This window comes from Malassezia vespertilionis, chromosome 2, assembly GCF_029542925.1.
Source record: "Malassezia vespertilionis chromosome 2, complete sequence".
In the NCBI taxonomy this organism is placed as follows: Eukaryota; Fungi; Basidiomycota; class Malasseziomycetes; order Malasseziales; family Malasseziaceae; genus Malassezia; species Malassezia vespertilionis.
Window position 1 is genome coordinate 1,227,289 of NC_079248.1, and position 12,994 is coordinate 1,240,282.

Sequence of the window (12,994 nt, forward strand, 5' to 3'; positions counted from 1 at the left end):
CCCGGTCTTGGCTTGGCTACACTACCGCACTATAGATTGTCGGCGTCGCGCGCGCGCAGCGCGTCGGCGGCGTAGGACGCCTCTTGGTTGATGTCGTATGTAGGCACGAGGTTGCGTGGCGGCTTACGACGCGCTCGCGTGTACGGCAGCTCCGACATGGAGTCGTCCAGGTCGTAGGATCCACTCGTAGAGACTTCAAGGGATCCGTCGCCCACAGGCGTCTGCGGCACTGGAGCGCGAGACCTTTCGCGCGGCCGCCTGCGCGTGCGATTCTTATGCACACGCTTCGGCGCTGGCTCGAGCTCGGCATAGTCCGCAATCACGTCGTCTGCATATTTCTCGTCACTCACATCGTCGGCGCTTGGCCAGCTGCGCGGCGTAATATCCTGGCCGCTGGCATAGTACCTGTCTGTACGCCTGCTCGGCGTGATTGGCATGTCGCTGACCTCGCGTTTCATGCGCGGCCGTCGTTGAGCGCCGCCGCGGTAGGCCGATGCGTCTTTGCTGCCTGTCTGTAGGGATGCATTCGAAGTGAGCGCTTGGCCAGGCACAAGCGTATCATACACAATAGGAGGGGCAGTGAATACGGAACCTGGCTGCTGAGCATAGCCGTCCATGGCCATGGGATCGCGCTGCGTGAGCTGGCTCGTGTCTGCGGACGCGGCAGGCTGCGCCATGTAGAAATAATCAAACGGCGCTGGCTCGGAAGGCTGGGCATATGAATCATATACACTGTTGGGGAACGATTCACTCGTGTTTTGTGTGGTGGGGTGTGTTACAAGCTCGCCGCCCTGGCTGTACATGGGTGGTCCACTCGCATTCTGCACGGCTTCTTCGCGCGATTTCGTGGCGCGGCGGCCAAGGAACCACGCAATAAAGGCAAGAAGTAAAAGACCCAATACACTCCCGACCACAATCCCAGCAATCGCACCGCCACTTAGACCGCCGTCATCGGTGCTGCCCATGGCATTATTTGCAGCGCCAAGGGCGCTTGTCGTGGGAGAGTGCGTTGCAGTGGTAGCTGACGGTGGGCTGTCGCTGGAAACGGGATTGCGCGTACTTGCAGCATCGACGGATTGTTGTTGTGCTGCGCTTTTAGGCCGGTCCTGGTTCGATGCGGTGCGCGGTTGGGCTTGGCCATTCTGGTTGCTCTGTCTGTTCTGGTTGTTTTTGTTGCCATTCTGGCTGCTCTGGTTGCTCTGGTTGTTATTCTGGTTGCCATTCCGGTTGCCATTCCGGTTGCCATTCCGATTGCCATTCCGATTGCCATTCTGGTTGCCATTCTGGTTGCCATCCTGTTTTTTATTACCATTCTGGTTCCTGTTGCCGTTGTTCTGACCGCCCTGCTTGGCTGCATTACCGCTCCCTCGCGGTTTATCGTTGCCAAAGGTGAAATGCTGAACAGAATCACCTGTCATGGGCGCACTTATTTGCGGTACCGAAAACCCCGGGATGGATGCTGCTGTCAGCGGCATTCAAACGTACCTCGTCGGTCCCAAGCTACCGTCGGCACAGGTTTCGGCAATACAGCACGACGCTGACGCAACACACCATGATGCGCTCCGTTATTTAGCATTGTGGTGTCCGTCTCGGTATCCTTGTGATGAGACTGGTGCAGGAGGCGAGCTCCGTCCTGCAGGATAAAGTAGCCTGCATATACGATGCAGAAAGTCGAGGAAATACGCATTATATCCTAGCTTTAATGTCACGGGGGTGTCAAAACGAGGGGGAGACATTATTTTGGACATGCGTCCCGGATGCAGGGGTGCAGTGCGCGTGCGCTCGCGTCTATTTGCGGGGTGCCCCAAGAGAAGCACGGCCGTGTGCGGTCAGGTTGCAGGCCGGCACGACGTGCGTCGTAGTCACCAACAGAACGTCCCTGTGCTCATGTATGCTGTATACTGTATGCTGTATGCGGTAAGCGATGAAGCTGTCCATCCATAAAGCGCGCGAGCCATAACTTTGCCACTCTCAATGCCCGACACCCAGCCGTGACACGGCGATCGCATGTGTCTTGCCAACGCTGCGATGTGCATGCAGCGCCACTCGGATTGTAATAAGTGCACACCCCCTTTATAAAAGTACAAATTCCACGAAAGTAACGGTTTTCTTCTCTCGTCGTCTAGTTGGTTTATGACACGGTGCTTATAGAGGTCCATCAGCCCCTGTGACGGCCCGCTTTGCTGCGGATAGAAACGCCGTTGTCCGGGGTTCGAGTCCCCGCGGGAGAATTTTTTTGCATGTCGCGTGATTGGCCGAAAACTGCGCGGGCGTCCCTGGTACTGTCAATGCTCGCACAACTGGGCGGGCGGCTGCCGCTCAAAGTGTTTTCGTACACGATCTGTGCCTGGGGAGGTGCATGGATCGTGTACTACGCGTTCCAGGAATGCCGTCGTACGTTTGCGCTTCGCTCGCGCCAGCGGCGCTTTCCGCTTCCGCGCCGCACCGCGGAAAACGACGCTGCATGGTTCGGGCAAGCTAATGCGCAGGAGCGCAAGAACATCGTGGGCCGTTTCAGTCCGCTGAAATTTCTTGGGCGGTACTTGAATGTGACTCCTGAATGGCGTGAGCAAGGGCTGTGGGAGTGGATGTGGTGGAAAGTGGTCCATGCGCTCATATGGAACGACGGCTTTGGCTTTGACGGTGGCTTCTCCGCTGATACCAAGACAGAAGAAGGACGCAAGCGGATCGAGACGCTGCTTCCTGTGGAGCCCGTCGACATGGCGAAGCTTTTTGGCGCACCGCCCGAGGGCAGTACGTATACATGGCTTGGCCAAAGCACTTGTCTCATCCGGATGCATGGCGTAACGATCCTGACGGACCCCGTATTTGGCACGCAGCCCGTCAAGAGTTTCCTGAGCCCTGTGCGGATGCGTCCCATGCCATGCACCTTTTTGGATCTGGTGCGCGACGGCGTCCTCGACATCATTCTTGTCTCGCACAACCACTTTGATCATTTGGACCTGAGCATCATTCCCCATGTGCCGCGCACCACAAAGTGGGTCGTTTCGCGCGGCATGTCGACGCTGCTGCGTAAATGTGGCGTGCCTATGGAAAACATCACGGAGCTTGCATGGTGGGAGGAGGCGCAGCTCGAATGCACTGTCGCACACGACGATACGTCCGTCACGCGAGTTGTGCATATCACTGGCCTTCCTGCGAGCCATTGGAGTGCAAGGACACTGCTGGATACCAACAAGAGCCTGTGGAGCTCGTATGCGGTGCGTGTCAACGACCAGTCCGCTGCACTTCCGCGTGCGTCGCTGTTTTTCTGCGGCGATTCTGGATACAGTCCCGATTTATTTCGCAGTATTGGGCGCATGTACGGGCCGTTCCACCTTGCAACGATCCCGATTGGGTCGTACGAGCCGCGCTGGCATCTGAGTCTGCAGCACATGGATCCGCTGGGGTCGGTTTCGGTAGCGGAGGACATTGGCGCGGCGCAAAGTTTTGGGATGCATTGGGGCACTTGGTGCATGAGTGACGAGCGCTGGGATGCACCGCCCGCAGATCTCGCACTGGCGCTTGCACAGAAAAAGCTGCCTTGCTCGTATGTAAAGACGGTGCCGCTTGGGCAGATACAGCATGTACCCTTGGGGGCATAGAGAGGAGGAAACGTCTAGTGGTGCTTGCATCTACGGAGTTTTTGTACACTTGCGATCTACAGCAGTGTTTAGCTGACACGTGAGATGTACCATACTGAACGAGGCTCCGTACAGTGCCGTAGGGAACTCTGTATCGTATGCCGCGCCGAGCAATGGCGAGCCATTCTGCGGCGGTGTTTTTTTTACCTCGGGTGGGTGCATGCCCTTTGTCCAAGCACATGACCCAAAGAGGTGCGCTGAGAGCCAGGCTGGTAAAAAAACGCCCGCGCATTGCGCCCACACGACAATCTGCGCCATTATTAACGCTGCATCCTCTACTGTGTTAGTTCACTACAGCACTGCCATGCGTCGAGAAGGCTGGCTTCTTGCGCCGCCTGCCATGCTCAAACGCATTCGCATCCTTGTGCGTGCGCCCAAGCGCGTCTTCTTTCTTCACACGATATATCCGCACAAGCCAGTTTTCGCTCGTGTACACCTCCTCGATCGTGTCGAGCGTCGGAGAGCGCGAGGGGCCTGCAGTTCCGCGCGCACGGTCCATACTTGTTCCCCCTTGGAACACCTCGTTGAAGCGATAGTAGCTCATTTTGTACATAAGACTCTCGCGCATCGTCTCTGTCGCTCCGTCGTCGATGCGGTACTCGCCGCGTGGAGTAAAAAATTTGGACTCGTTGATCTCCTCTGGCCAAATTCCCTCGGAGATGCGGATCATCCAGAGGAACTTGTTTATGTCGTCGCCGCTGTACCCAATCAATCCGCCGAACACGACGAGGATATAGTCTACATCGTGCTTACGCAGAATCGGGTACGCCTTTTCCTCCGTCGTGGACATGGCGCGGCCGACGGTGGCAATGTGCGTATTGTTCCACGTGTTGTTGTCCACAAGCGTGGTGCGGTTGGCGAACCCAGCGATTTGGTACCCGTAATCCCACCAGCTCATAACCTTGGCATCTTCGGCGGTGTTCTCGTGGAGCCAGTAGTATGCCTCGCGGAAATCGTCAATGATAAGTTGGGAGCCATCGCTTCGCTGCGAGGCAAGCACGACAGACGGCGAGGAATATGTAAAGGAGGTGATGTACGTGCAGTGCAGGACAAACAGCTGGAGCATGAGCATGATGCTCCCAACGACAAACACGCGTATATCGAGCCCTGCAATGCGCGGGCGCGGGCGCTCCAATGTTGGCTTCGCCTTGCGTTTCTGCACCGGCGTATCGTTCGGCGTATCGTTCGGCGTATCGCTGAACGTATCACTCGGCCCGAGGTATGTATCGAGGATCGTGCTCAGAGCGATCGCGGCGCTCACACACACACACGGTGTGAGTGTGAGCATCAAGCGTACCATCACACCCGAGAAGTACGAGCCTGCCACGGCATAGATCACGACAAACACATGCTCGTCGCGCAGCTCGCGGAAAAGGTAAAAGATGCCGACGGGGAAGAGGAGGATGAGAAAGTGCAGATCAGTAAAATAGGCCGTCCAGGTCGGCGGCTGGTGCTCCGAGACAGACGCAATAATGGGAATGTGCTTTTTTGCGTACCCCGTATCCCAGAGCGAGTAAAAGCGGCCGGTCCATGGGGCAACGAAGCCAGCGTACGTGAGCCCGACCAGCGCTACAAAAGAGAGCAGCGCAACGCAAATTACAAACGTAGTCATCACCTTGCGGAACTCGCTCGAGTTCACGTAGCGGCGGCAGAGTTCCACGAGTGCAATCAGCTGCAGAAGACCAAACACGCCAAGTGCGGCCATATGCTCGCTCGTGCGTAGCGGCTGGAAACCAACGAACGGGATTTGCATACTCGCAAGCACGCCTATCGCATAGAATGTCGAGTATGCGACATAAATCTTGCCGCTGTACCGCCCCATGAGGAGGAGCACAAAGACGTGCAGCGGAATCATGTTGGTGATAAACACGTACCCACCCCAGGCAGCCACCATGTAGAAATAAAACAGGGCGGTGAGCACGCCGTACGCCACGGAGCCGTCTTTGATCGCACGGATCCAGAGGTAAAAGGTGAACAGCAGCAAAAAAATAGCAATCGCCTCGTTGTCGTACGAGCCAGCCACCGAACGCGAAATATAGCCCGGCGCAATCCCAATGAAGATCGCGGCGAGCAGCGCCGCACACTCGTCCTTCATTGTCTTGGTAAACAGGTACGCAGCAATGACGGTAAAGCCGCTAAACAAGGGCGCGAGCATGACACAAACATCACGGATATTGACAGGAATGTTGAAAAAGTGCAGGATATTGTACAGCGTGCCAGTCGTGATCATCAGTCCAGGATACACGGTCCCACCTGCCGCACGGCCCAGGGGGTACCAAGCAGAGGGGTCGAACCAGTTCCAGAATCGGTAGTATCCATCCTCGGTCAGCACTTTGGTCGCGCGGAAATTAAACCACGGATCAAACTCGTGGATGATCGACTCGTATCGTACGACTGCAAACAGGCGCGAAGATACCGCCGCACCGATGATCAACACCAGCGTCACTGTGCGCAACAGCGACGCTACATTGCGCTGCTCGTCGCGCATCATAACGAATCGTACGGCGCCGGCTGGCCGTGCACGCTGAATCACGTGATCACACGTGGAAGCGCCGCGCCCCCGCAGCAGCGGCATGGCTTTTGCGTACCACAGCGCGCGAGTGTACTCCCTCGATGGCGGTGCGCGGGACTGCGTGTATGTGAGCGCGTCGCTTGCCTACGTGCTGAGTCAAGGCGACGATGCGGAAGCGCTTGCGGTCTCGCTGGCGTCGCCCGACGAAGCACGCGCTGCACATGCATCGCTCTCTTCGGTGGGCAGTGTGTACTGGGCGCAAATTGCGTCGCCCGAGATGGAGGGGGCGGCGGGTATGGAGCACGGCGCATTTCATGTGTTTGTGCCCCCATTGCTGTGCGCATCCCTGCCCGAGCGTGTTGCCGTGCGCGGCGTACAGCCGATTCCACTGCACGCGGCGTTTCTCGGCGTCGACGCCGCGCACGTCGAGCACGTCGCGCGCCACGAGGCCGCCGTGCGCGATGCATTGCACGGCAGCATTTTGCACTGCGGCGAAGCGGTAAACGTTACGCTGGACGGTATGGTGCTGGCGTTGCAAGTCGCCATGACCGAGCCCGTCGTCCAAGGCGTCGTCGAGCGTACTTCCACGAAACTCACCGTGCTTGGCATAAACGCACCGCCTCCGAGTGCCGCGCCTGTGCGGCCCGATCCCGTTGTTGATGCGCACTTTTTGGAGCGCGCGCTTGCGCATGCACAGCACGGCACATTGTTAACGGCAAAGCCCGCATCCATCGAGGTTGCGCAAGCGATTGCACAGTGTAATGACGCGTACATTGACGCAGAATCGGTCGTACTGGTGAGCGAGGCGATGCTTGCGGGCCTAGCAGCGCTGAACGGCGACTGGTGCGTCGCACAGGTCGCCGCAGAGGAGCGACCACACATGGTGCGTCTCCTCGCGACGCAGTGCCTGCTGGGTATGGACGAAGCGCGCTGCTCGCCCGTGCTCCTGCAAAACATGTACAGACCCGAAACGTTTCGCTTGCAGGACGCGGTGCCACTCACCGTGTATCCCATCCCGAGCGCGATCCTTGACGAGCTCGAGTCGCTGCGTGTGGGCGACGCGGCTGCGCAAAATCTCGCCGGAGCGCCGGGAAAGCCACCGCTGCTGCCTGCCGCCGAGGGTGTTACGGTAGCGCGCATTGCCTCGCCCGTCGCGACGGACCGCGCATACGACGAGGCGTGCTTGGAGGCGTTGCGGCGCCACTTTGAGCACCGCCCCCGCATTCTGCGGCTCGGCGACGTATTTGCCGTACCTGTAGAGACGGGTCGGGCGCGGTTTGAGCAAGTCGACGTGGAGCGCGAGCATATACCACAGGAGAGCGCGCGCGACTTGGCGCGCCATGCACACATGCCCGGCGCACTCGTCCCGAAACATGCGCGCGATGCTGTCTTTTTTGCCGTCACCGAACTTGAGTCTGCGCTGGTCGATCCCAGCACGCTGCCGATTCCCGAGGATGCGCCTGCGCTGCGGCAGTGGTTCGATACGCTCGCTACGTATCCCAGCATGGACTATGTAGGCGCCTATGTCGACGCGGCGCACTCCAAAATTGTCCAAACAGGCCTCGAGCAGCGGCGCGTCGCGGATGTGCAGGCATGGCTTGCGCTTGCGCAGGATACGCCGCCATGTCCGCCGCTGCACACGCCGCTAACCGAGGGCATTTTTGCCCGGTACGTCCAGCTTGTCCAAGCCGCCATCTCGCCGAGCGCACAGCGCCTTGGCGTGCACCTTTGCATTTTGCTTCACGGAGCAAAAGGTGTGGGAAAGCGGATGCTCACACGCTGGGTTGCACAGCGGACGGGCGTGCAGCTGCTTGTGCTCAACTGCTACGAGCTCGTTTCTGACACAGACGCACGCACAGAGGGAATGCTGCGTGCGCGCTTTGAACGCGCGCGCATATGTGCGCCGTGCCTTGTCCTCTTGCAGCACATCGATGTGCTTGTGCGCAAAGGACAAGAGGCGGCGCAGTCTGGCGTGTTCAAAGCGCTCCAAGCGTTTGTCAAAGATCCGCAAGGGCTCGTCATTGTGGGCACCACCGAGGACGAAGACGCGTGTGTGCCCGCGCTGCTTGGCCTCTTTAACGAGACGCTGAGCTTGTCGCCGCCGAGCGAGACGGAGCGCAAGCAGTTGCTGGAAATGCAACTCGCACACTACACCATTGCACGCGATATTGACGTACAAGCATTGGCGATGCAGACCGCCGCGCTGCTTGCCGCAGATATCGCCGGTCTCGTCGAGCGCGCGCGCCTCGCATCGATCGAGCGCCTCGCGCAGTCGCTGCATTTGTACGCGCCTGCGTGTCCGTGGAAGATTTCCGACCTTGCCGCTGCGCGCCCCGTCCTGGTTCAGGCCGATTTAGAAGCGGCCCTCGCCCACGTCCGTACGCACTACTCGGAGAGCATCGGCGCACCCAAGATCCCCAACGTGACGTGGGACGACGTCGGTGGCCTTGCCGCGGTCAAGAACGAGATCCTTGACACAGTGCAGCTGCCGCTCGAGCACCCAGAGCTGTTTGCCGACGGCGTGAAGAAGCGCAGCGGCGTACTCTTGTATGGACCGCCCGGCACCGGAAAGACGCTCTTGGCGAAAGCAGTCGCCACCACATGCTCGCTCAACTTTTTCTCTGTCAAGGGGCCCGAGCTGCTCAACATGTACATCGGCGAGTCGGAAGCCAATGTCCGTCGCGTTTTTCAGCGCGCGCGCGACGCCAAGCCGTGTGTGATTTTCTTTGACGAGCTCGACTCTGTTGCGCCCAAGCGTGGAAATCAGGGTGATAGCGGCGGCGTGATGGACCGTATTGTGAGCCAGCTACTTGCCGAGCTCGATGGCATGGCGAGTGGGTCCGAGGCTGGAGACGTTTTTGTGATTGGCGCGACGAACCGGCCCGACCTGCTTGACGCGGCGCTTCTGCGTCCAGGGCGCTTTGACAGGATGCTGTACCTCTCTGTCGCCGAGACGCACGATGCACAGCTTACGATTTTGCAGGCACTCACGCGAAAATTCACGCTGGACGAGGACGTGGGCGATTTGCGTGTGGTTGCCGAGCAGTGCCCGTTCAACCTGACAGGCGCTGATTTCTATGCACTGTGCTCGGATGCTATGCTTAAGGCGATGACAGCCAAGGCAGGGGAGGTGGATGTACAGGTAGTGAAGCTATCGAAGGAGCCGCGCACAGACGCAACGCGGCATTGGCCGACGCCGATGACGCCGCAGTATTACCTCGCCGAGATTGCGACGCCGGGAGAGATCCAATTCAAGGTGCACCGAAGACACTTTGAGCAGGCGCTCCAAGAGCTCGTGCCGTCCGTCAGCGAGCAGGAAATGGCGCACTACCGCGCGGTGCAAACCACATTTTCGCCGCCAGCCGACGACGCGCCCAAAAAAGGCAAAGGCCGTGCTCCATAGCCACGTGACGATAGTGCATGGTATGACGTAATCCGGCTTGCAGGCCCAGCCGATCCCCCGCCGGGTACCCAACCTACGCGAACATGAAGGCTACGGTAATTGGCGCTGCTGGTGGTATCGGCCAGCCTCTTTCTTTGCTTTTGAAGCAGAACCCGCTGATCAAGGAGCTTTCGCTGTATGATGTGGTGAACGCCAAAGGTGTTGCTGCCGACCTGGGCCACATCAACTCTGCTTCGCTCGTCCACGGTTTTGTGCCCGACAATAATGGCCTTGTCGAGTCGTTGCGCGGCACCAACATTGTCGTCATTCCTGCCGGCATGCCGCGCAAGCCCGGCATGTCGCGTGACGACCTCTTCAACGCCAACGGCTCGATTGTGCACGACATTGCCGAGGCGATTGCCAAGACGGCGCCCAAAGCGTTTGTCCTGGTCATCTCCAACCCGGTCAACTCGATGGTCCCCATCGTTGCCGAGGTGTTCAAGAAACACAATGCGTACGACCCGAAGCGTCTCTTTGGTGTCACCACGCTGGACCTTGTGCGTGCCTCGACCTTTGTTGCGGAGGCGAACGGCAAGCCCCACGACGCTGCTGACTACGTCATCCCGGTCGTCGGTGGACACTCTGGTGTCACCATCGTCCCGTTGATCTCGCAGTCCAAGCCGGCGCTGACCAAGGACGACCGTGAGCTGCTCGACAAGCTCACCCACCGTATCCAGTTTGGTGGTGACGAGGTTGTCGAGGCCAAGAACGGCGCTGGCTCGGCCACCCTCTCGATGGCGTTTGCTGCTGCGCGTTTCTCTGACGCTGTCATCCAGGCTGCGCTCGGCAAGCGCGACTCGCCTGTCGTGTACAGCTACGTCGATCTCGCTGCAGACCCCAAGGGCGCCCAGGAAATCAAGGCTATCATTGGCGACAAGACGCCGTTCTTCAGTGTTCCTTTGCAGCTCGGCCCTGAGGGGATTGTGGCCATCAAGCCGTTCAACGCGATCACCGAGTTCGAGAAGACCGCTCTGGAGAAAGCCGTGGATGCGCTCAAGGACAACATCACCAAGGGTGTTGAATTCAAGAGCAAGGTCTAATCAGCAACGCACATTTTCTGTCGTGCTCCGTAGTCGTAGCCCCACGTAGTCTCGACACCGTGTGCGCAACGCTTAGTCATCGCTTTCTCCCATGCACGCATGGCTCGCGGCATTGGAAGATACGGCGCAGCACGGCGCGCCCAGTCGCGTCGCATGGCTTCAATCTGCACTTGCGGATACTACACACCAGACTAAATCCACAGGTGCATGGTCCGCGCGGCTCGCGGCCCACGCTTCGCCGCAGCAAACGGCAGAGCAGCTGTATACCCTCGCCGAGTCTTTGCGTACTGAACAAGGCGTGCTCACATCCAAGATCAGCACGCAGATGAGCATTGCGAGTGATGCAGTCCAAGAAGCTGCACATAGAGCCGAGCAACTTGCACAGGACGCGGCGCCCCTACGAGATGCACTTGCACGCACAAATGCTGTCTACCAAGCCATCACGCCAGCACCGTCCACACCCGAGGCAGCCGCGCTTGCCTCTTTGCACATGCTTGCACATGCAAAGGATCGCATGCTACACGCGCGTGCGGTCCTACAAGCCGCCGAGTCCTGGTCGCGCGTCGAGCCGGAAATGCAGGCGCATTTGGCGGAAAATGACTGGGAGCGCGCAGCGCAGCGTCTCGACGGGATGGAGCAGACGCTCCAGAATTTCGATCCCGCAAGTGAGTATGTGACATCGCGAAGAGTGCTGCTGGCCCAAATGCTTGAGACGCTGGATCGCGCGGTCGCTCCAGCACTCGCAGAGGCCGACCTTGAAACCGTGCTGCGTTGTGCGTCGGTGTATGCGAGCGTGCACCGCCCCGATTGGTTTTTGCGCCATTATATCGCAGCACGCACCTCGCCGCTCCAGGTCGCGTGGGCAGACGCTACTGCGCACAAGCCACCGCAGGAGGCCGTATCGATTCTCATCGCCAACCTCGCACAGCTTGCCCAAGAAGAAACGCGGCTTGCGCCACGCATCGTTGCGCATCCACAACGGCAAGTAGCGGCACTTCTCGGCGCTGCTGTGGATACACTCTCACCCTCTCTCGCTACCTATATCGCCCACGACGTACCGCTACCCACCATCGTGGACATTGTGGCGCATGTGGACGAGGCTATGTCGACCATTTCCGTGGCGTGCACCCCTTGTGATGCCCCCGCCCTCGACGATGAGCAATGCACACGCGCGCTGAACGCCATAGCGCCGCCATTGCCATGGTCTACATGTTTAACGAGCGCTTTTAAGCCATACGAGGATGCGTACGCCGAAAAAGAAACGCAGCACCTTCAGAGCGTATTTGCGCACGGCGCGTCTGCATTCGCCGCGCAGCGCGACCGGATTCTGGTGGCCACGTCGGATTCTGCCCCAGATACGTGGGCACGCGCGGTAGATAGCACGGCAAAGCTGATCGCCGCGCAGCATAAAGAGGTTGCAAACCTGCGCGATGCCGCGGCGCAACGCATGCGTATTTTGACAAAAGGGACGCAGGCGCATGCATTGCACGATGCAGTGCACAATGCGCTCTATCTGCCGCTGGTGCACCGCGTCGCGGAAACTGTGCATCCTCTGCGCGAGCGATACGAGCGCCACGCACAAAGTATAGCGCCCACGCCGGATGCGCTCCTCGTCGAGGACCGCGACCCGATCCAGGACTGGGATCTTGTGTATGCAGGACTACGTGTGCTCGATGCAGCGCGCACGCTTGGCGAGGACGTCGGCGGAGACGACGTTGCAGAAAGCACGCGCGCCGCGCAGCGTCTCGTGCTTGCGCTGCTTCTCTCGCATTTCTGGCAGCAGCTCGATGCGTATGCACACACAGCGCCGCGGATCGAGGAAAGCTCGCAGGAAGTGCACATTCCATTGTTTAGCAAGAGCCCCAGCGAGTGCATGGTCAAGCTGGGGGAAGGGCTGCTCAACCTTCCCCGTTTATTGGAGTCCGTTGTGGCGCGTGAGCTTCCCACATTCCAGTACGCAATGGATGCTTTGCCGTATGCACACGACGATAGCGTCTCGGAGACGGTGCGCAAATCCAAGCCGAGTCGTGCACTCTCCATCTCGGTGCTCGACACCGACACGCGGCCCGAAGGATACAGTGCGGAGCATGTCTTATCTGTATGGCTGCGCAGTCTTACATGCACGCTGGTGCGTGCATTGCAAGACGAGATCGTGCCGCGCATGGTACGTACTCTGCACTGCGACCGTGCACAGCTTGCCGCGGATGTCGAGTACATGAGCACGATTGCGTCTGCACTCAACGCATCCTCGCCTCAACTGCTTGCACTCGCCGCGGAGCTCGACACGGGAAAACGGCGCAATGGAGCGAGTGTATAGTACGGTTGTAGTTGGAATGAGGCAAGATGCTACACCTAG

The 12,994-nt window shown here is 59.1% G+C and overlaps 6 protein-coding genes and 1 non-coding gene across 7 annotated transcripts; 5 read left to right on the forward strand and 2 right to left on the reverse strand.

The window, feature by feature from the left end:
• Nucleotides 1-29: 29 nt before the first annotated feature.
• On the reverse strand, nt 30-1,418 carry MVES1_001436 (uncharacterized protein; the record flags this gene model as incomplete). Its single annotated transcript, XM_056206282.1, has 1 exon — nt 30-1,418. The coding sequence occupies one exon, from the start codon at nt 1,416-1,418 to the stop codon at nt 30-32; it is 1,389 nt and encodes a 462-aa protein (XP_056062257.1).
• Nucleotides 1,419-2,111: 693 nt separating this feature from the next.
• MVES1_001437 lies at nt 2,112-2,231 on the forward strand. Its single transcript has one exon. It is a non-coding gene; the product is annotated as a tRNA-Ile (tRNA).
• A 57-nt stretch (nt 2,232-2,288) lies between these two features.
• Nucleotides 2,289-3,605, forward strand: MVES1_001438 (N-acetylphosphatidylethanolamine-hydrolyzing phospholipase D; the record flags this gene model as incomplete). Its single annotated transcript, XM_056206283.1, has 1 exon — nt 2,289-3,605. One exon carries the CDS (start codon nt 2,289-2,291, stop codon nt 3,603-3,605), a length of 1,317 nt encoding a protein of 438 aa, XP_056062258.1.
• A 322-nt stretch (nt 3,606-3,927) lies between these two features.
• On the reverse strand, nt 3,928-6,135 carry STT3 (dolichyl-diphosphooligosaccharide--protein glycotransferase; the record flags this gene model as incomplete). The annotated part of the gene is made up of 1 exon (XM_056206284.1): nt 3,928-6,135. One exon carries the CDS (start codon nt 6,133-6,135, stop codon nt 3,928-3,930), a length of 2,208 nt encoding a protein of 735 aa, XP_056062259.1.
• An 82-nt stretch (nt 6,136-6,217) lies between these two features.
• On the forward strand, nt 6,218-9,559 carry PEX6 (peroxisomal assembly protein; the record flags this gene model as incomplete). Its single annotated transcript, XM_056206285.1, has 1 exon — nt 6,218-9,559. The coding sequence occupies one exon, from the start codon at nt 6,218-6,220 to the stop codon at nt 9,557-9,559; it is 3,342 nt and encodes a 1,113-aa protein (XP_056062260.1).
• Nucleotides 9,560-9,642: 83 nt separating this feature from the next.
• On the forward strand, nt 9,643-10,638 carry MVES1_001441 (malate dehydrogenase; the record flags this gene model as incomplete). Its single annotated transcript, XM_056206286.1, has 1 exon — nt 9,643-10,638. The coding sequence occupies one exon, from the start codon at nt 9,643-9,645 to the stop codon at nt 10,636-10,638; it is 996 nt and encodes a 331-aa protein (XP_056062261.1).
• Nucleotides 10,639-10,729: 91 nt separating this feature from the next.
• MVES1_001442 (uncharacterized protein) lies at nt 10,730-12,955 on the forward strand (the record flags this gene model as incomplete). The annotated part of the gene is made up of 1 exon (XM_056206287.1): nt 10,730-12,955. One exon carries the CDS (start codon nt 10,730-10,732, stop codon nt 12,953-12,955), a length of 2,226 nt encoding a protein of 741 aa, XP_056062262.1.
• Nucleotides 12,956-12,994: the final 39 nt, after the last annotated feature.